This window comes from Vipera ursinii (assembly GCF_947247035.1).
Source record: "Vipera ursinii genome assembly, chromosome: 1".
NCBI lineage: Eukaryota > Metazoa > Chordata > Lepidosauria > Squamata > Viperidae > Vipera > Vipera ursinii.
The window spans coordinates 335,947,131-335,969,151 of NC_139512.1; the positions used below are offsets into that span (position 1 = coordinate 335,947,131).

Consider the following 22,021-nt stretch of genomic DNA (forward strand, 5'->3'; position numbering starts at 1 on the left):
TTTTAACTGACCTTGCAAGTTTTGTTCATGGAAATAGTTTAAGTCATTTACTGCTCTTCTGTGTCACAAAACTCCAAACTAATGATCCAAAGCCCCCAAGCTGCAGAGAATGGGGAAAGCTCCCATTTTGTCAAAAGGAAAAGACGGAAGACCCAAGAAATGTATTAAATAAGCACTAAAGAGGTACATTCCCTGCAGAAGTCTAACAGGCTGGGAAGATTGTTTGCTACATGTCTTACTTTAAAACTTTAAAAAATCTGTTTCCTGCATTGGAAGAAGCAGGGACAGGGGAAGCTGCCCAGATAAAGGTTTATCACTTACCCATCAAAGTAAGAGTGTCAAAGAAACAATACAACTTAGGGAATACGGAGGAGACTCTACTACAGATATCTATATCATGACAGCAATAATGACAAAACATATGCACACCTCCAGTAACAGGGCTATGATTGACCAGAAACTAATCTTTACTTCACTTCTCATCTCAAAAGGCCTTATGCATAGGCTTTTATTGGATGCTATGCCGAGATCCATTAATCTATTTTATACACACGCACACGTGGATGCACGTGTGCATGCACATACACACACACACACACTATATATATATATATATATATATATATATATATATATATATATATATATATATATATATATATATATATATATATATAATGTGTGTGTGTGTGTGTGTGTGTGTATATATATACGTATATATACATATGTATATGTATATATATATATGTATGTGTGTGTGTGTGTATATATATATATATATATATATATATATATATATATATATATATATATATATATATATATATATATATATATGAAACCACAATAGTAGCTGATATATATATGTATATATAAAATTCTGTATATATAAAACCACAATAGTAGCTGTTACTGTAACCAACAACAAAACTGCCACAAAGATATGTGTGTTTATGTCTGTACATATGTATGTGTACACACATACATACATAAATTAATATTCCCAGTGAGCATTATACACATGGGTATTATTTTTAAGTTAATTTTCCATAATAAACAAAAAGTACCATTTAGGATTTCATCTGTTCATTTTAGATAAGAAATTTCTCTCCAATATAGAAAACCAATTCTGATGGAATCACATTCAGAAAATGCTGACACTAACAGAGAGAACATTTTCATTGTCCTTTCTTGGATTTACATTCATGGTCATTCTGGAGAAGGAGAAGCAGAAGCAGGGCCAGCCCAAATGGCTAACCAGAGAAAAACCAGAAAGGCAAAGGTGATCAACCAAGAATGTTCTGTATCATTTGTGGAGTATCAGAATCTTGTTTCCATTTTAATGGAAAGATACAAGTCTTCTACAAATCTTGACGGCTTCCTAACAGGAACACACACACACACACACACACTGCCTAAGTCACCTCTGCCATGCAAGGACATCTCATACTAGAGATTCCTTGAAACTTGGACCAGATGTTTGGCAGAGGAAGGCTCCTGGACCCAGGCCAGACAAGTCAGTTTGGAGCTGTAGAACAGTCTCCAAGGATGCACTAAAAGCCATCATGATTCTGTGTCCGAGCCTGAGCTGCTCTCTTGACTAATTTCAATCTGCAGCGATGGCAAATTATCAAGTCGGCTTTTCTTCTGACGTGACTGTTCTTTTTCTTTAATGAGGGCCCCCCATGCCCGCTGGAGCTCAGAGTCGTCATCTTCTGGTGATCCTGATGATTTTTCTGCTCTCTCTGGGACTTTTTCCTGCGTCTTTGATGCAGATCCCAAACGTGTCCGTAGATTTGCTGTCACTGTACAAAGAGAAGAATGTAGTAAGAATTGTATGCAGAGAAAAAGCATGCTGTCAAAGAGGTATTAAGTCTTCAATGATACAATTCAAACTAGGATTTTACAATTACAATGTATTCTGAACAGTAAGAATAAAGTATTGAGCATACATATCTCTTTTCCTGGGATAATAATACCTCATGTACTTTGTATCTCTGCCTACAGCTGTTAAAGACTTCCAGAGTGGTTTATAAAATATCCATCATTTTTTACATCTTTCTCTCCCTATCCTTATCATTACATATTAATTCCTGCCTAAGTCATTGATAACCTTTTTTTGGCCACCTCCCACTTTATTTACCACAGCAAGAATTTTAGGATCAGAGTTTTTCATTCTGTATTTCATTCCAGATAAAGTGGCAAAATGCAACTCTTCGTTTACACAGCAAAGATAGTGCTAAAACATGGAAAGAAATGGGTATTACTATCCCCAGAATCTCTCTCTGAAGAGCCAAATGTTGGTAAATGAAATATTTTAACCATTCCTTTTGAACAATATTAAACCCAGCATTCTCACCCATAAGGAAGGACACCGACACTCATTCTATTTGTGTCTGATTTGGTACGGTATAGAAAATACTATTTTCAATCTTCCAATCTTAACCCCATCTAAACAGCCTACAACTTTAAAAGTAGATCAAGTGGAAGACAGTAATGCCAAAATAAAGGATGCTAAAGATTAACAAAGACAGCTTATTGAAAGCCTAGATAGCCAAGCAGCAACTACAAAACTGGATAAGACCTTCTACTCAAATCAGATGAACCCAGAGGATGGAAGAGATCAGACCGAATTGAAGATAAAGACACTAGAGCAAATACAGAGATTTGAACCAACAGGGCAACAACCTAATGATTGTAATTGGTTTAGCTTTTGTGGATTATTGATGGTTAGATGGTCTCCTTCGATTCAAATAATATATGCTGGAGCGAAGGGAGACCTATCTGGCAACCTAAAGGTTTTGGTCTGGAAACCTGGTTGGCAAAAAAAGAAAGCTAGGGTTAGGTTTAAAAAAATGAGTTTTTAGAGAGCTGCTAAAGGCTATTCTTTTAGTAATGTGTGATCTATTAGGATCTGAAATAGAAAATGTTTATGAGATAAAATTAGAAAGTGCTTATGTATCTATCAGACTTATCTTAGATATTATAATTTGTGTAGTGAAATAATGGAAATTTGGTTTATGGATGCCACTTTTGATGTTAAAAGATGTTTGAATACTTCAACTAAGAACTAAGAATTAGGTAAAAATCAAAACAGAATTTGGTTATGTATAAGTAGAAGTAGATTGATAAATATAGGTTATTGTATTGGTAACATTTGATGTATCAGGATGAAAAATAGAAAATGGATAGGTAGATCTATTCAGCTATTTTGTGTATGTTAGATGTTACAATTTTTGGTGTAGTGAAATAAGGGAAACTTGGGTTGTGGATGTTATTTTGGATATTAAAGGCTAAACTCGAATACTATAACCAAAATCAAAAATTAGGTAAAATTAAAAAACAGGACATGGATAGGTATAACTAAAATTGGATTGACAAATTTTTTTAACTGACCATGTTATTCTTAGAAGTTTACTAGTTTAAGCATGTTGTACTAAATGTTAAGGAAAACAGAGAAGGATGTTTTGATAATGTAACCTGAATTATGTACTAAAAACTCTGTTACTGAATTTTTGATTACCCAGTCACCACGATGCTTTCTAAATATATGGATGTTAAACTGGAAAACCAATTAAAACTTGTTTAAAAAAATACTATTTTTCCCAGCCATAATTGTTTTATTTAAATCCAAATAGCTAAGGAAGCCTAAGGAATCCGAATAGCCAAGAAAACCTAAGGAATCCAAATTGCCAAGGAAGCGAATGAATCTAAGTGTGGTTTCCCAAAAGTTTTCAATGAATGATCTGATGTACAGAATTAAAAAAGATGTTGAGACTCTAGAAAGAGTACAGAGAAGAGCAACAAAGATGATTGGGGGACTGGAGGCTAAAACATATAGGGAACGGTTGCTGGAATTGGGTATGTGTAGTTTAACGAAGAGAAGAGTGAGGGGTGACATGATAGCAGTGTTCCAATATCTCAGGGGCTGCCACAAAGAAGAGGGAGTCAAGCTATTCTCTAAAGTGCCCAAAGGCAGGACAAGAAGCAACGGATGGAAACTAGTCAAGGAGAGAAGCAACCTAGAACTAAGGAGAAACTTCCTGACAGAACAATTAACCAGTGGAACAACCTGCCTCCAGAAGTGGTGAATGCTCCAACACAGGAAGTTTTTAAGAAGAGACTGGCCAGCCATCTGTCTGAAATGGTATAGGGTTTCCTGCCTGTGCAGGGGGTTGGACTAGATGACCTCCAAGGTCCCTTCCAACTTATTATTATTATTATTATTATTATTATTATTATTATTATTATTATTATTATTATTATTATTATTAACTTCAGCCATATTGTTTTTATAAACTTTCTTCTTGAGATAAGATTCATTTATTGTACAAAATTAATTCAACATACTCTAATCTTCTGGAGAACCAAAAACACTTATAGGTAATCTTCAATTTACAACCATTTCTTTAATGACCATTCAAAATTATGATAATGCTGAAAAGTGATTTACAATCAGTCCTTGCACCTACGACTGTCACAGCGTCCCTGCAGTTGAAGAAAGAGTGACCGTCTCAATCAGCATCAGAGTTCAGCAGAGATTTCAATCTATGCTTGCCAGATCATTGCACAATAATGAAGCTACTGTATGATATTACTTCCCATGCTGTCTACTGCAACAGAGAGTGACTTATGATTTTTATATAAAAAAAGAAACTAGTGCTGAATTACATGCTCTGTTTACATCCTTTGGCCACCACTGCTTCTAAAAAGCATCAGAAAAGTTGCCCGACAGAACGCTGCACAGAACTGACCAGATTTCTTCTCTCTGGTATCTGAATAAAGGCCTTTCCCTTCTTGCCTGGGGATCCCTAGACGACTATGAACATCAGACAAAGGCTCACGATGAGATGAAGAGATGCTGCTCGGCTGAGGAACTTCTGGTGAATGTGGCCTCTTGCCAAGCCTCTGTCGGACATCTGGAAACAATATATGGACAATCATGCATATAATTTCACTCTGCTTACTAACACTCAACATGGCAATGAAGAATCTGAATATAAGCATTATTATTAAGCTGAGTATACCAGTGGTAGTACATGTTCCAAGAGCCCGATGGGAAGACTGGGGGCGTGGATGGGGGTGTATGTGTACATGCACATGCAGTATCAGGAGGGTGAATGATCTGAAACTTCTTAACAGTGGGCCAAATCAACAATGCCATCTCAGGGGCATCGAGCATCTGAAAAATATCCACGTTGTTCATCCTATTTATTCTGAATTATGCAAGTAATACAATGTTACAAAACAGGTCCTCCAAAGCTGAAGTAAATCGGGATAATCAACAGCAGAGAATCCTTTACCTGATTTCACAGAGCTCAGGGGCTGATGCAGGCCAGGACTCCCATGCCTTTTTTCTTCCAACAGCAGTCTCACATCAGTAACTTTCTCCGAGGCTCCTTTGCTTCCAATACGATTCTTGATATTGCTGGAAGTGACACTGTCTGCTCTCATTGAATTTCTACATTAAAAAAAAATCTTGCATGAATCAAAATGCATGAAACTGCAAGCTCTGCAAACTCCATCAGAACACCTTTGTGTGTAAAAGGTGTGTGGGTTTAATGAGAATAGGTAAATCTGAACTTCAAAATCGAGGTTCCAGTTGTTTTGGAGTGAGAAAGTGCTCCAACCTCTGTTCTGTTGAACATCTCAAAGCCAAGGAAAGATCACCCAGCGGCTAGCTGAAGTCCTTGACCCCAGGGAAGACTAAATATTAGCAGGAGCAAACATTTCCCAAATGTGATCACCAATGTGAGCGGAAAGGAGTCCCAGCACTAGAATGGTGTGTGTCTATCTTGACCAAAATAAGATGTTTGAATCCTCCCAGGCAATTGCTTCTTCTGCCCATGTCTCACCATCTCTAAGAATTAAAACCTTCAAGTTTTCTGAGATGGGTATCGTTCAGAAAGTCTTAATTTGGATATTTGTTGATGTTCCACAAACAAGGAAACTGGGAGAACCCACTAAAGTCTGGATCAAAAAAAGCATGAACCAAATTCATATCTTAAGGAAGCTGTGGGAAAAAATAACCATCAGAACCTGAATCAAATGAAGACTGAATTGGGTACATTTGGTGTAGAAAACATTGTTTGGAGCATTGCTCAGTTCAAAAATTAATTTAAATGGACCTAAAAATTTTGACTCACAGAATCCACATGTGACTTTTCTCTTTTCCAAAGATGCATGGAGTCCAAAAATAAAAGTTGGTCTAAATTAATGAAAAGGTTTGCTGGACAAAAAAAACACAGCAAAATTATATGCTGTTAGAAGCTATTTTAAGTTTGAATGAGTAAAAATGATGCATCTACATTCCTTCTCATAAAACTGAATTATTAAAATGATTACATTCACTTTTATATATAGCACTTCATTGGATCATGAAGGACCTAGAACTTGCTAGAACATACTGAGTATTTAAAACTAACAATGTAGAAATAAAGTCAATAATAATGTACATAGCTATTGCTAAAAACATGGAACTTCACCTTAATGTAAAATTATTATTTAGCTTTCATAATTGCACTGTCACCTAATATTTTGATACAGAAACAAAATTTTATTAGAACATACAGACCCATGTGTGATTTGTTTGAGCTTTAGTAACAACGGTATTAGTAACTAACTTTACTTCTGCAATGTGTCAGTGAGAACCAGAACATATTATCCAATTAAAGTCTTACATTCTGCTTTCTTTTGCATATTGTCAGAATTATGTTTGTTTTATTTTTAACTTTTATGAGATGATTTCTGGAAACTCTAGGAAAAATGTATGGTCTGTCTTGCCAATTCAATATGGAGGCTTTAGTATCATAGACAGAACATCTGGCGTGAGCCAATAAATGGTTTGGTTACTGGTAGGAAAGTTCAGATGCATCAAAATTGAGGAACATAGGATCAAAGAAATTACTGATGTCTTCAAAGTCCAGAAGTATAGGAACATAATCAACCCAATATACAGGTACTTCTTGGGTTACAAATACAGTTGCAAGAAAAAGTATGTGAACCCTTTGGGATTACGTGGAGTTTTGCATGAATTGGCCATAAAATGCGCTCTAAACGTCATGTAAGTCACAACAATAGAAAAACACAGTCTGCTTAAAATAATACTACACAAACATGAGCTGTTGTCATGTTTTAATTGAACATAAGATGGAAACATTCACAGTGCAGGGTGGAAAAAGTATGTGGACCTTTGGACTTAATAACTGGTTGACCCTCCTTTGGCAGCAATAACCTCAACCAAACTTTTCCTGTAGTTGCAGATCAGACCTGCACAACGATCTGGAGTAATTTTGGACCACTCCTCTTCACAAAACTGTTTCAGTGTAGCAATATTCTTGGGATGTCTGGTGTGAATCACTCTCTTAAGGTCATGCCACAGCATTTCAATCGGGCTGAGGTCAGGACTCTGACTGGTCCACTCCAGAAGGCGTATTCTGTTCTGTTGAAGCCATTGTTTTGTTGAATTACTTGTATGCTTTGGGTCATTGTCCTGTTGCATCACCCATCCTCTGCGGAGCTTCAGTTGGCGGACAGATGGTCGTACGTTTTCCTGCAAAATGTCCTGATAAACTCTGGAATTCATTTTCCCATCAATGACAACAATCCGTCCAGGCCCTGAGGCAGCAAAGCAGCCCCAAACCATGATGCTCCCTCCGCCATGTTTTACAGTGGGGATGAGGTTTTGATGTTGGTGTGCTGTGCCTTTTTTTCTCCACACATAGTGTTGTGTGTTTTTCCCAAGCAACTCAATTTTGGTTTCATCTGTCCACAGTATATTTTGCCAGTAGTGCTGTGGAACATCCAGGTGCTCTTTTGCAAACTTCAAATGTACTGCAATATTTTTTTGGACAGCAATGGCTTCCTCCGTGGTGTCCTCCCATGTACTCCATTCTTGTTTAATGTTTTCCTTATTGTAGATGTGTCAACAAAAATGTTAGCTTGTGCCAGAGATTTCTGTAGGTCTTTAGCTGACACTCTAGGATTCTTCTTTACCTCATTAAGCATTATGCGCTGTGCTCTTGCAGTCATTTTTACAGGACGATCACACCTAGGGAGAATAGCAACAGTGCTAAACTTTCTCCATTTGTAGACAGTCTGTCTTACCGTGGACACATGAACATCAAGGCTTTTGGAGATACTTTTGTAACCCTTTCCAGCTTCATGCAAGTCAACAATTCTTGATCGTAGGTCTTCTGAGAGCTCTTTTCTGCGAGGCATGGTTCACATCAGACAGTGCTTCTTGAGACCAGTAAACCCAAAACAGGTGTGTGTTTTTAAAGGGCAGGACAGCTGTCAGCAACACATCCAATATCATCACACTGACTGGAGTCAAGATTGGCTCACTCCTGGCTCCAATTAGCTCTTGGAGAAGTCATTAGGCTAGGGGTTCACATACTTTTTCCACCCTGCACTGTGAATGTTTCCATCTTATGTTCAATTAAAACATGACAACAGCTCATGTTTGTGTAGTATTATTTTAAGCAGACTGTTTTTCTATTGTTGTGACTTACATGACGTTTAGAGCGCATTTTATGGCCAATTCATGCAAAACTCCACGTAATCCCAAAGGGTTCACATACTTTTTCTTGCAACTGTATTTCTTCAGTGACTGATTATGATAGCACTGAATGAGGGGGACTTACAATGAATACTCAAAAGTTGTGACAGTCACAGCATCCCCAAGTTCATGTAATTGTGATTTGGTGCTTGGCGCTCACTCCTGCCCCTGCTGCTTTCTCTCCTGAGGCATCCCTGGGCAGCATGGGAATTTGTACTCTAGTGCCTGCCTGCCCATATTCCATTAATGCCCATGCAGAGCACCCACTGGTCTGCTTCTCTGGGAACACAGTTTCAGCATTCAGAGCCGTGGTGGCACAGTGGGGTTAGAATACAGTGTTTCAGGCTAACTCTGCCCACAGCCTGCAGTTTGATCCTGACTGAATCTTGAACTTCCACTGGAATGTTTACATTTAAATATTTAGAATGCTCAAGTGTGTTTATAGTATGAATGGAACAGGCAAAAAATATATATGTTAATATACTCTTTTATCTTTTGAATTTAATATTTTTCCTAATTTGATTTATCCTCAGTCTCTGATTTACCTCTTATTATAATTCTGTGGTCAGTTACATTGCAATTGCTTCATTTATTCTGCTTTAAATTTATTTTATTTCATGTCAGTTTTTTTCATATCACCAGTGTGCCTGTAATTCCAACATACTTAGTTTGAACCAATTTTTCTTCTTTTATGCAATCTTAATTTGATGGTCAAACCTCATCTGCTCGCCAAAGTAATCTAGGATTAAGAAATAAAGGAACTCAGCTTTCTCAATGTAAACCAGCCTTACCTAATGCTCTTCAACTGAGATTCTACTTCATCTGCATACATAGTCATTTTCATGCTTTTCTTGGGGGAAGGGGTAGAGATCATTTTCAGCTCAAGATCATAGTCCATTTCATCAGAATCAGATTCGCTAGCACTGGACCGCCGAGCACTCCGTTCACGAGACTGCTTGTAAGCCTGCAGTTCATCTCTGTATTCCACAACTACACGATCATCCTCATCCATATATTGATCATCATCTTGGTCCTCCTCCTCTTCTTCCTCAATTGGTTCTTCAGGAACATTTACTAATCCTGGAAGACAAGAAAGATCTTTCTAAAAAGGCTAAAACCGCACCCACCATTTTATGTGTGAAAATGGTTGGATACAAAAAACAAAAGCCTTTCATTAGGTGGTATGTAGAGTACCTGCAAAAGGAAACCAAAAAATAAGAAATCAGTAAATATTTTGTTGGTTTAGTCTACTTCCTCTTTCCCAAATGACTTCTACTGATGCCTAAGCACATTAGAAATTTATTTTGCTAATTCCCCTGTTAAAGAATTGTATATTCCCTGTATGTATCATGAATTATGATCATAAATAATAGCTTGTCTATTACATCAGTAATGATTGTGGCAACAGACCACTCTCTAATGAAGAGGAAAGAAGATAAAATAACCTCTATTGTCATTTTTCTGTATACACAATGGCATACATTAAAATGAAATTCTGATGCCCACTCTCAAAACAAAAAGTGCCATCCACCAAACAATGTCACCATCCCAAAGATAACAGTAATACAATAACAGCAGCAGCATCCCAAAGTGCCAAGTTATACAAAAATAACAACACAACTTACAAACATAATAATCACAGTTCATTTTGAATGTATGATGGAAAGAAAAGAGTCTTGAGAGTTAAGGTTGATACTATATGCTACAAAGCTCTCTTCAGGTAGCACGAAGCCTCCTCCCAGAAGGCAACAATGAATACTGGTAATGGAGAGGATGTGTAAAGTCCCTGACAATATTGTGGACTCTGGTCAAGCTGGGCTTATATGTCATGTGCTAGATAGAAGGAAATGAACTTCCAATTATCTTTTCTGTCATCCTCACCAGTCTATACACAGCCTTCCAGTCCAAAGCAGTAATACTTCCAAACCAAACAGTAATACATATGATAGGATATTCCCAATCATCCCTTTATAGAAAATGGTGAGGAAGATGTGCTCTTCTCATACGACGCAGAAAATGCAGGTGCTGCAGTGCTCACTCCACCAGTGTCTCACTGTTGTGAGACCAAGCTAACCTACTTGTTAGCTGCACCCCAAAAAATGTAATACAGTACTCTTAACCACCACCACCACCAGTTGAATTATTAATACACAGAGGTATGTATCGCTGTGTCCTACTTTTCTGAAATCAATGATTTTTGTTTTGTTTTTCCTACATTTAGAACCAAACTGTTCTTATTACACCAGTTCACTGAACCCTCTTCCTATAAGCACCATCATTGTCATCCTGAATGAAGCCCACCATACTTCACAATATGGTTGGTAGCAAACTTTGCACATCATGAGTCATCAGGGTGAACAATAGTGGACTTGGGACACAGCCTTGAGGAAAACCTAGGCTAAAGAAATGGTGCTAGAAATATTAGTCCCAACTCGCACATACTGGGGCCTATCAGTGAAAAAAAAATCAAGAATCCAATTGCACAAAGGAGTATTAAAGCCTAAAAGGCCCAGTTTCTTTGCAAAATGTGGAGGAATTATCATATTAAATACCAAATTAAAGTTGACAAACAGCAAGTTGACAAACAGCACACACACGAGTGTCTCTTTCCTCTAAGTGTGCCAAACTCAGATGGGGAACAGATGAATTAGCATCCTCATCGAGTGATTCACCTGGTAAGCAAACTGAAGTAAGTCAAATGCTAGAGGGAGGCTGGATACAATACACTCCTTTATCAGTCTTTCAAAGCATTTTATCATGATGGATGTTAAGTGCAACAAAACAATAATTGTTAAGAATTATGACTGTAGAGTTTTTAGGCACTAGCAAAATAATTGCAGTCTTAAAACGTGAAGGGTCCACTGCCTGCTACAATGAAAGCTTAAAAATATCTGTAAGAACACAGGCCAACTCATCTGCACACTCCCTAAGAACTTGCCCAGGAATATTATCCAGGCTTGCCGCTTTCTGAATGTTAAGTTTCTGCAATGTCCTCCTCAAACCTAAGCACTTGCTCATTAGGTCGAGGCAGAGCTTTCCTCGCAAAGGTGCTATTTGATAACATAAAATCATGAACAAACCAGCAACATAAGAAAATATAGGGAAGAAAAAACCCAGGACAATTTTTTTAAAAAAAAGGTTTCTCAAATGAACATTCACTTAAATTCCAAAATATATTTTTACTTTGCAGATAAAGATGAGCTCTCATCTGTCATTACCCAATTCTTGATAGGAAAGGCTCTGAAATCATCACCCAAGTAAAACAACTCATACTTAGCTCCAGAAAATATCATTGATGTTACTAACCCACAGATGTCATTGGACACTTATTGAATTACACTGACCATTACTATCTAGTCCATCTAAGTGTCAAGAGTGGCTATGAGGAATCAAATCATTTCTGCCCAATATGGTTCACCTCAACTAAGAAAAGTCTTATTTTATTTTAACCATTATGAATGAGTGGACAAAATATACAGTTCTCTGGGTCACTGTTGTTCCTTTACTAGAATAGGTGTTTAATATACGGAGCATTCATTTTGACACAGAGCAGCATAAATAGTAATAGCAATGTCTTGGATGAAAGCAACTTTTACCAGGTAGAATCAGATGTCAGAAATAATGAACATGTCTCTCTCCTGAAAAACATTAACTCATGGTATTTGAAAATCAAGAAGCAGGAATCATAAAGACACACTACTGGAAACATTTGTTCTTATTCTAATAATTTCTAGAAGCCAGTCCATGGTATCTTTTCTGATTATAAGCTAAGCTTCTCTGTTTACTGTTATTGCGACATTTGGATTATGGCATTTATGAATGGTTTGATTCCCTAATTTTAGAAACACTCGCAGATTTCCAGATAGTTCCCCATCCAAGTAATAATTGGGTCTGGCTGAATATTTTTTGTCAAGATCAGCTAGTTGAGGTGACCTTCTTTATGGACGTTTTCTTAGAAACCTTGAAAAAGAGCTTAAAGTGCAAGATTAGTCACCAGATATCAGTATAAAGATTTCAGTGAGGTTTTCTGTATAGAGAAGTAAAGTTTGTTCCCTGGTTGTTGTATTTTTAGTTTGCTCATACATGTCATTTGCATGCGCAAATTCTTGGCTGTTTTGGTTTTGCAAGAACCAATTCTAAAGGCTGAAAAAAAGTAATTAGTTTTATCTGAGTTTGGGGCTGAACGATGACGCCAACTCCTGCCTTAAAATATTTATCTAGTATTTTTTTTTCCTATTTGTGTTATTTGCTCCATAAGATTACTTCGATTCTTAAACTATCTTGGCCTATATTCCAGGAATAACACTTTCTGTTGCTTTTAGAGAGGAATGAAAGCATAGTCCTAAAACCCAGTTTTTCCTTCCTATGCTATTCTATAATACAGATAACTGTTTTTACTGGAGAGCCCATATACATGCAAAATTAGGTAATAAAGTCTTTATGTCAGAAAAAAATACACATACACACCTATTCATACACCTGTTTTATATACATAGTCCACTTTTATAATGTACAACAGACCAACTGTGTTAGAAGTAGTTATAATTTGCTTGCATTACAAAAATGTTTTCACTTACCTGAATGATGTTTATAAGGGGGTGTCAGACCATCATCATCCCCAATGAGAGTTCTTTTTTTAATTACATCCCGGTGAAGTCGGCGTGAATGATACCTCCGCTTCCTGCAATGACACAGAAGGTTTGCAGCTATCATGTTCACCAACGTTAAGTTTTTCCTATAATCTTCCACTAAAAACTGGGCTTATTATAGACAATTTAGATATAACCAGTCAATTTTTGGTCAGGGATGATTTGGTTGTGCCTCCCTCCATTTGCAAATGACCCAGAAAAATGATGAACTTTCATTTACTCTTTTGTCACTATCATGACAAAATACAATGAAGCTTGGTTATGGCTACAGTTCAGTATTCTGAGAGAATCCAGCAAGCATCCTAATGGGTCATATGAACCATACCACTGTGTTATACCATAACATAATTTACATTTCTTTAATCATAGCACGTTATGCAAATATGCTGTTTGCTACAAACACAGTAATTGTATTTTGTTCATCCAGGATTAGCTTTAGCATATTCTGTCAACTATCACAACTAACAAGCCTGTTTCCCCCCCAACCCATGCCCAGATATACATATTAATTTGGTCTTGCAGATATGTTGGCAACTTTTCAAACTACAACTGAAAATTATATGGAGTCTAGGAAACTATTCTAGATATTTCCTGCATTCAAGAGTGTTCCTATTTCCAGTATTACTGAGTATTTATTTCTTGTGCTGTCTGCTGCAGTTCTTCTACTTGTAAAGACATTACTTCTTGTAATCAAGACATGTCTTCTTGTAATCAAGCATGTACCTAATTCCACACCCCAAGAATATAGTAAGAAGGGCCTGGACTAAAGACAGCCCTAATGAAACCAGTGCATTAACTGATGCTGCTATAGAGAATGAAGAGCACACTGAGAAGATACTTCCAATATATCTTCCTAGCCTGACAGACACAGGAGATGTGGGAAATGAAAGATACCTTCAAATGAAAGAATCAAGCTAACACGATAGCTCATATTTTGGAAAATACAATTTCCGAGGGGTATCTCTCCCCAGCTCACCATGAATTGCTCAAGATGCCTTTCATGCCTCCATAATTAGGATTTCCGTATTTCATGTAATATTGGCTTCTCCTGGCAGCTCCAAGCTCCTTTTTGTCATCTGTAAGAGTAGCACAAATGCTAAGTGGATGCAGGAACATTCTACACTAGTGGAACTACGGAACCAATCACAAATTCTTTCCATAGTGGGAATCAATTTCAATGGCTAAAAATGTAACCCTAATGCTTTTTAATGTTGTGGATTTTTTTTGTTTTTTAACTCACAACATATGGGTTAATTCTGTAGAGGCTTACTATCTAAATATGAGTGTTATTTCGCTAAAAATATTTTAAAAAGCAACAAATAGGGGAAAAAATCACAATCACATTTCATTGCTGTGGCTTCATGCAGTCCACAGACAGCTGATCTATAGCCTATGAATCTGAGAGTGGAAAGCATTAGGAAAGATTAAAAGATGAGATGAAAACCTACATAGATAAAACTTTTTCTGATACACTTGGTGACTCTTAAAGAGACAGGCTTCTCTTCAGTAGCATCTTTGTTATGCAGAGCCTTCCAGAGAGGATCACTTGGCACCCATATTTTCACCACTCCAGCAACACATTACATGTTATTACCAAGTGTTTTTTTTTACAGATTTACAAATGCTTTTAATTCTTTTGAAATTTCTGTGAAATTTTCGGTTCATTACTGTATAGATGGGAAATAGCTAATTCGTTTTATTTCAGGGTTCATGAAAGATTTCTGTAGACCATAAAACCAAGACAAACTGGGCCATAACTATGCACTGCATTGCAATGGACTCTTTGTATAGGGTTAGGTCAAGCTCTTTACCTCTGGTGGCAAATCTCATGAAGAGCTTGTTGCCTTTGGCCAGCTTACTGGCTGGACGAAGGTCATTACGCAAAAGGGAATCTTCTTCAACTTGGGATAAAGTGTCCAGCTGTAGGGAAAAAAAACCCCCACAAAGGTTCAAGATCTCTCAGCTTGAAGAAACCAGCCCAGTTTTTTATTTTGCTTTCAGATTTTTTCATTCAGTTCATACATGTCTTTGAGAGGAGCAGAAGGCTCAGCTTCAGGGGCTTGTTTTGGTCTAATATGCAGCCAACCACAGTTCCTATGTTATAATATTTTATTTCAGCCTGTCAATGAAACTCTTCCCCCCCCCCCGGGTGGCAAATTAGATTGTAGACACTCATTAGTCGTATTCTGCTATTTCATTTCAGTTTTCCCCATTATGGGCCCTCTTCAGATACGTAGAACATCTCCCAGAATCAGCTAGCATGGTAACTGCTAAGAATGTTAGGAAGACCATAAATCTAGACAATGCTCAAGTTGTGGAGGACTATATAGGTAATATCTTCCTTGGTTTTGATTTCTTTTTTGGGTTCTTATCCAAACAGACTTGATCACAGCCCAAACATGCTACACTGACCTCTGTATCACTTGGATGATCATCTTCTACCTCACCTTCTTCAGTTTCTTCATCTGAGCTTTCCTCCTCTTTTTCTAAAATAAACAAAAATACATTTTACAATCATTACTTTGTCTATACCTAGTAAATAACGGCCTAGTTGATCACCCAGAAGTGACAAAGGCAGAGGTCATAAGATGAAGCAGGATTTCTCCACAAGAATGGAACGGAGCTGGCCTTTTTGCACTAACATTGACTCTCCAGGTTCCCAGCACTAAAGCCATGTAGGACTCAGAAAAGGAAGAAGATGAAGATGAGCCTCAAGATGAACACAAAATGAGCCACACTTCTTATGAAAGAAATACATTTTCTATCTAGTACCAAGTAGCTCAGAGACAGGGAACGTGGCTCACATGCAGATTATCCCAGTATCAGTCCAAAGCATTCAAGGTTACAACTTTTCAGGGAGTAATGCAATTGGAATTCAACTTGGCTTGAAACGTGGAAGAGCATAGGAAACACTCTTGCATTAGGGAAAGCCATTACTTTAGTTAAGGACTGCCTAACTATTTGCTGTAGTCTGATCAACCAAAAATTGGAGATAAACCGGATGGAGTCTTTCGATATCTTTCTAGTATAGTCAGAATTGAACCTAAAAACTTTTGTATACGTAACATGTTCTACTAATTAAGTAAAGTTCTTTCTACAGCACAGGCAATACAGGTACTCCTTGACTTACAACCACAACTGAGCCCACAATTTCTGTTATTGAGACATTTGTTAAGTGAGTTTTGCCCCATTTTATGACCTTTCTTGCCATAGTTGTTAAGTAAATTACTGCAGTTGTTAAGTTAGTAACACTTTGTTGTTTAATGAATCTGACTTCCCCACTGACTTGTCAGAAGGTTATAAAGTGATCACATGACCCCAGGACTCTGCAACCATCATAAATATGAGTCAGTTGCCAAATGCCTAAATTCTGATCACATGACCAAGGGGATGCTGCAATGGTTGTGTGAAAAACGGCCCTACATCATTTTTCCCCCAATGCTGTTGAAACTTTGCACTGTCACTAAATGAATTGTTGTAAGTCAAGGACTACCTGTACAAGCTCAGCCAAACCAATAGTCCACCTCAATAGAGTATCATGTCACAAACGTATAAAAAAAGACTCAGGAGAGCCGAATAAAAATATTTAATTATAAAAATAAGGAGTTGAACCAAAAGCAAAAAGATAAAAATGGAATAAAGGCTTAAGTCTGATTAGCACTAAGGGTCTGAAACTGAGTTAATTCTTCTGAACATGTCTACTGTTTCACATGTTCAGTCTCAGTAGTTTTCTTGAAAATACTTTTCAGTCTTGTTACCTAAGCCGCCTTTTCACACAGGTGATGAAATACAGATGAAATATGAGTACAACATTTAGAGGTAGAAGCTGATACTATGATCTCTGCAAGCAAAACTATCACTGGAACTACATAAGTGATTTCAGCAGTGAATTTCAGAATTCCACATAACACCAATTAACGTGTGCCTAGATGTACCATACAAAATCCAAAGTCCTGTGGCTAAGGAACAAAATGTCTTTTACCTTTCTTTGTGGATTCTTCTATTTTCTTACAGTTTTCTTGGGATTTTATTTTTGTCTCACCAGGCATAGAACTCATGTTGATAAGTGCTCGTGTCGCCGTTACTTCATCAAGCCAAACAACATTGCCTCAAAAGAGAGAAAAAAATTCATTTAGTGCCCAAACTACAAACACATAATGAAAAATGCAATAATCTGTCTCAAGTGTAAGAGAAATGTCATAAGGAAAAACTCTTCCATTCCCACTATACGTTTCACAGAAAATAAAGGTGACAATTCCCATAGAATAATCTTTCTGCTTAAAATAAATAGTACTTACAAGATGTGTCGTCCAGCCACTCAATGTGAGCAGGGGGATATTCCTTGAAATAGGCAAAAATATCCTGGGTGCTCATTTCATCAACACCATAAATATATATGGTATCTAGTCGCAATTTGGGAATGGCTGCAAGAAATTCAAAATCTAGTTTAAGTGTTAGCAACTAACAAAAGAAAAAAGGCAAGCAAAACAAAAAACATCAGGCAACAATGCAAATAAATCAGCTTTCCATCACTTTTTTGAAGCTTCAACAAAGCACAGTTCAAAAAAGGAAAAAAGGCTGCTTTGTCCCATTATCAGATTTATCTAAATGAAAAACCCGGAAAAAGATTCCTTTCATTCCCTTTTCCATAGTCCATCATGGAATTCTTTCCCTAATGTAGGCATAACAAGGTTAAAGGAGTGATAGGGGGTCATCATTCTTTTGAAAACAGTAAATAATGCACATCGTAAAAATCTATTCAGATTTATATCTGAGCAGATTTTTACAATGTGCATTATTCACTGTTTTCAAAAGAATGATGACCCTCTTTAAATTCAACAATATTTGTTCTCATTTTAGGATCACAGGAAACATAGTTGCATAAGAAGACTTTAGCTTTTTCAATGTGAGCATATTTCCATGTAAAATTATATGTCCTGAAGTTCACTTCCGATATCTTCCACTATTATACCATCCTAGACGGACTAATGATTTGACTCAGTACATAGCAGATAACTATGTACTAAAATAAACATTTACCCACCTACTGTGTCAGACCTGCCTCAGCTTGAACCTGTAAATAAGAATGATCCTTAACTCCATTTACTAAGAAAGGTGTAGTTTACTAGAGGTCAGGTGAATTACAGTAATGCCTAGCCAGAATTGAAAACCGAGCACCAAAATCCCCAAGTCCTCCATTAGTCACCTCCCATGGGCCCTCATGTCATATCAAACTCAGACAAGATGCTTTCAGAACAGTCACTACAGGCGTAGGTTTGGTATGCAGCTGCATTCCATTCCCAGCCGGTTGTCCTTGAAGTCCATTTCAGAAAGATACAGTGAAGCTTTGTTTCCCGAAGCATCCTACCTACCATCCAGCCCCCCACCCCGTTCATGGCAACTGATTCTGAATGGCTGAGAAGTGCAAATGTGAGGTGGCAGTCAACATACTGTTTCTACACAAAGTGCCTGATTCCCAAACTACTAGCATCAACATGATAACTTTATTGTCACTTTGAATGTACACCAATCGGCATACATCAAAATGAAATTTCGTTGCATACAGCTCTCAAAGGGTCACCACCTCCGATATATACTCCTTGTTCGGGGCCCGCTCAAATTTCACATTGTCCATTTTAGTCTCTAGGGAGTGAACGATGACAAACAGGAAAGATGGAAATGGGGCTCCATGTGGATTAGCCCTCAAATTAGCTTGTATTCTGACAACCTCGCCTTCTTTCCTTTTTCTGATCCTGACTCTTCCACCCTTTCCTTAAAGAGGCCTTGCTTCTTTTCGCCTCTGGAGCACGCTGCTGCCGCCACCAACTCCTCCAAATCACTGCTCTAGTCTACAAATTCATTTGCTGAAATTAAGAAATGTAACATTTGGATTCTCTCATCTGTACAAAGTTGTCCACTGAAAAATACACTCATTAAGGAGGATCAGTTGTGCATTTCATCCAACCTGAAAGACCAAAACATCAAGTTTTACAAAACCCAGAACAAATGGGAAGATTTACTTGTTTACAGAGCACACAATTCTCAATACCTTTCTTCATCATATCTCGATCCAGTGTTACATTTCTTTGAGCAAGATTGATTTCTCCACGAAAATGAAAACGTTTTGCTCTCTGCTCCTTCTTCTCAATCGCTTCCTACAAAAAGGAAAAAAGGTCATTGAATATCCAAGTGACTGGTAGTAACAGCAGCTGATATCTGCTTTGCAAAAAATAGAAAAGACATTCGTATGTCTTAAAACCTAAATTCATTTTTGTACTACTCTGCAGTATTACAACATTACCTGTATGGGATAGCAGCAGAAATTATGGTCTGATGCTTTATGCAGTATAACTGGAAAAACAACTTGCTCCTTCTATCAAGTCTCCATGTGATGCAGAAACATTTGGCTCTCCCTGACAGAAGGGAATGATGCAATTGGGAAATAAAATCCAGGCCACCATTAAAAAAGCTTCTGAATAAATTTAGACAGCTACAATTTTTCACGTTCACAGCAGGAAGATAGGTTGCTTCCAATTTAAGAAAAATATGCAGAAGCCCAATTGTTTCAGGATACAAAATCTTCCCATAAATTGCTTCTTGCAATAAAATATCAGCTGTATTCAATAGCCTTCCTAAAACTGGGGATGAGTCCAGCGTGTGCCATAGCCTAATCTCTGCAAATAACTATTAGAGTAATTAATTAGAGAAGCTGATGATAGATGACAAGAAAAAGCAACCATTTCCCAGGCATACTGAGACCAAGTTCTTGTGTCAAATGTTATTTTCAATTATTCGAATTGTCACAGTCCCATTTAAATATTGATTGTATTGGGGAATGAAAATATATTTCTTCAGGCTCAGAGTTATGTATGGAGATCAGTCAACTATGAAGGGAAGCTCACACTGAGAGATTCTAGAGAAAAAAAATAATGAAAACTATTACATTTGCCATTATATACTTATAAAAGAACAGATAATTTACAAAATTGCAAATAACACATTACTTGGATCCTGCCAACAACCCTTATGTAGAGATATGCCTATATACATTAATGAACCTGACACTTGACATTTTCCAGGTTTCCAAAATGAATGAAAAGCACATCACTGTACATAAATACCTTTGAAGTCACATCTATTCCAGTGATAAAGCTCCCAGCTTTGTTTTCATATCTTCGGCTAGTATCCTGAAATAAAACAATCATTAATATAATTATTGAACAAAGTGCCTTTCTGTAGGATATTGTCCCCGATTAACGATGAAAGTTATAATATACTTTCCTAATCTGAAGTTCTGCTAGAAACCCTGTTTCAACCTTTTGTCATCTCCCAATTCCCAAAGATCCAAACCAATTTATTAACAAGGGCCATCCAAGCTAAAAAAACATTTCAGTTGCTATTTCTTGTTTTTCTCAGGCTTCCTGTTAAATTTAAACTGAAGTAATGTACTTTTTTTTTTTTGAAGCCCAAAGGACTGGTAAATTTCTACCCTTCCTCACCCGCCTCCAAAAGAGCATTGCCACCTGTGAGAAAGCCGCCATCTCCATCATGTCCTCCATAAAGGGCTCTTCCAAGAGCCCATGAAGCACCCTAGAGCAGGGGTCTTCAAACTTGGCCCTTTTATGACTTGTCGACTTCAACTCCCAGAATTCCTCAGCCAGCTTTGCTGGCTGAGGAATTCTGGGAGTTGAAGTCCACAAGTCATAAAAGGGCCACGTTTGAAGACCCCTGCCCTAGAGAAATCTCCTCAGCTACACTGCACTGTCCGTGAAATGACGAAGCCCAAGTTAAAAAGTACTCAGTAAATAAAACTCCCTTTTTAGTGCAAGCCTGCCAAATCTTGGGAAGGCTTCTATCTGGGGCCAGGCAGCCAGGCAAGCAGTTTGAGGCAGAAGAAGAAAGGAGGGGAGAAAGCTAAGATCTTGCTAAGCTTGTAAGCTGCCCTGAGTCTTCGGAGAAGGGCTATATATAGATAGATAGATAGATAGATAGATAGATAGATAGATAGATAGATAGATAGATAGATAGATATAAATAAATCAGGGTTCAACTGCCTATTTGTCAACATCCGCGTATCTCGGTAACTCCATTCATCCGGATCCAAGGAATTCAGTCTCTCTGGTCATGGAAATGCAGTCTACACATGCGCAAAGAGTGCCCTGTCTTTTCAAGCCTCGGATCCCGGTTTGCGTGTCTAAGGGCCTCCGGAAGCGGCGGACTGCGATCCCTTCCACCCGGCCCGTTCCCCAAGCTCCGTTACCGGCAGCAGCTCCCTCAGCGAGCGCCCCACCGGCGCGGCTACTTCCTCCGCTGATGCCGTAGCTATCGGAGGCGAGGTGGTTGCGGGGGCTGCAGTCTGAAGCAACAGCTCGCCTTCCTCCACTTCCATGGGCTCCGGCTCGGTCGCCTTCACCGAAATACGGAGGCCCCGTACGGCCGCCATCGCCCCACAGGCCCCGCTGCCGCCGAAGGAGGGCGAGTCCGGAAACAGGAAAAGTGAAGGCGGAAGTCATAGAGATACGTCGGTCGGCGGTGCAGAGCGCCACTCGAGGGAAGGTGCTGAGCCCATCAGAGGGCGGTCTGTGGAGGCCACTCGAGGAATTATCCTTCGCGCCGCCTCGGAAGATGGGTTTGTTGTTATCCCGCCTCGCCGTTGCCGGAAAAGAGGAAAAAGGACCTTTTTAGGTTAGGTCAGGGGTAGGCAACCTCGGCTCTTTTATGACTCATGGACTTCAACTCCCAGAATTCCTGAGTCAGCATAGCTGACTCAGGAATTCTGGGAGTTGAAGTCCATGAGTCATAAAAGAGCCGA

The 22,021-nt window shown here is 38.1% G+C and overlaps 1 protein-coding gene across 2 annotated transcripts; it reads right to left on the reverse strand.

Annotated features, from left to right (window-relative positions):
- Positions 1-841: 841 nt before the first annotated feature.
- On the reverse strand, positions 842-21,686 carry NCBP3 (nuclear cap binding subunit 3). 2 transcript variants are annotated; one of them, XM_083374895.1, is made up of 13 exons: positions 21,470-21,686; positions 20,331-20,396; positions 19,259-19,364; positions 17,508-17,633; positions 17,192-17,317; positions 15,622-15,695; positions 15,021-15,129; positions 14,186-14,285; positions 13,138-13,241; positions 9,352-9,640; positions 5,304-5,461; positions 4,755-4,919; positions 842-1,799 (listed from the first exon to the last, which is right to left on the reverse strand). In XM_083374895.1, the coding sequence occupies exons 1-13, from the start codon at positions 21,650-21,652 to the stop codon at positions 1,564-1,566; spliced, it is 1,842 nt and encodes a 613-aa protein (XP_083231021.1). In that variant the 5' UTR covers positions 21,653-21,686; the 3' UTR covers positions 842-1,563. The 2 variants fall into 2 exon arrangements, with proteins under 2 accessions (XP_083231021.1, XP_083231020.1); XM_083374894.1 differs by having other exon boundaries at positions 842-1,805.
- Positions 21,687-22,021: the final 335 nt, after the last annotated feature.

Coding starts and splice junctions, on each gene's coding strand:
- NCBP3 (XM_083374894.1), bottom strand. CDS start 21,652: ATGGCGGCCGTACGGGGCCTCCGTATTTCGGTGAAGGCGACCGAGCCG. Junction 13,242..14,185: donor GGCATCTTGAGCAATTCATG/GTGAGCTGGGGA, acceptor GTGTCATTGCAG/GAAGCGGAGGTATCATTCAC. Junction 1,806..4,754: donor TACCAGAGAGAAGAAATCTG/GTCAGTTCTGTG, acceptor CTCTTTGTACAG/TGACAGCAAATCTACGGACA.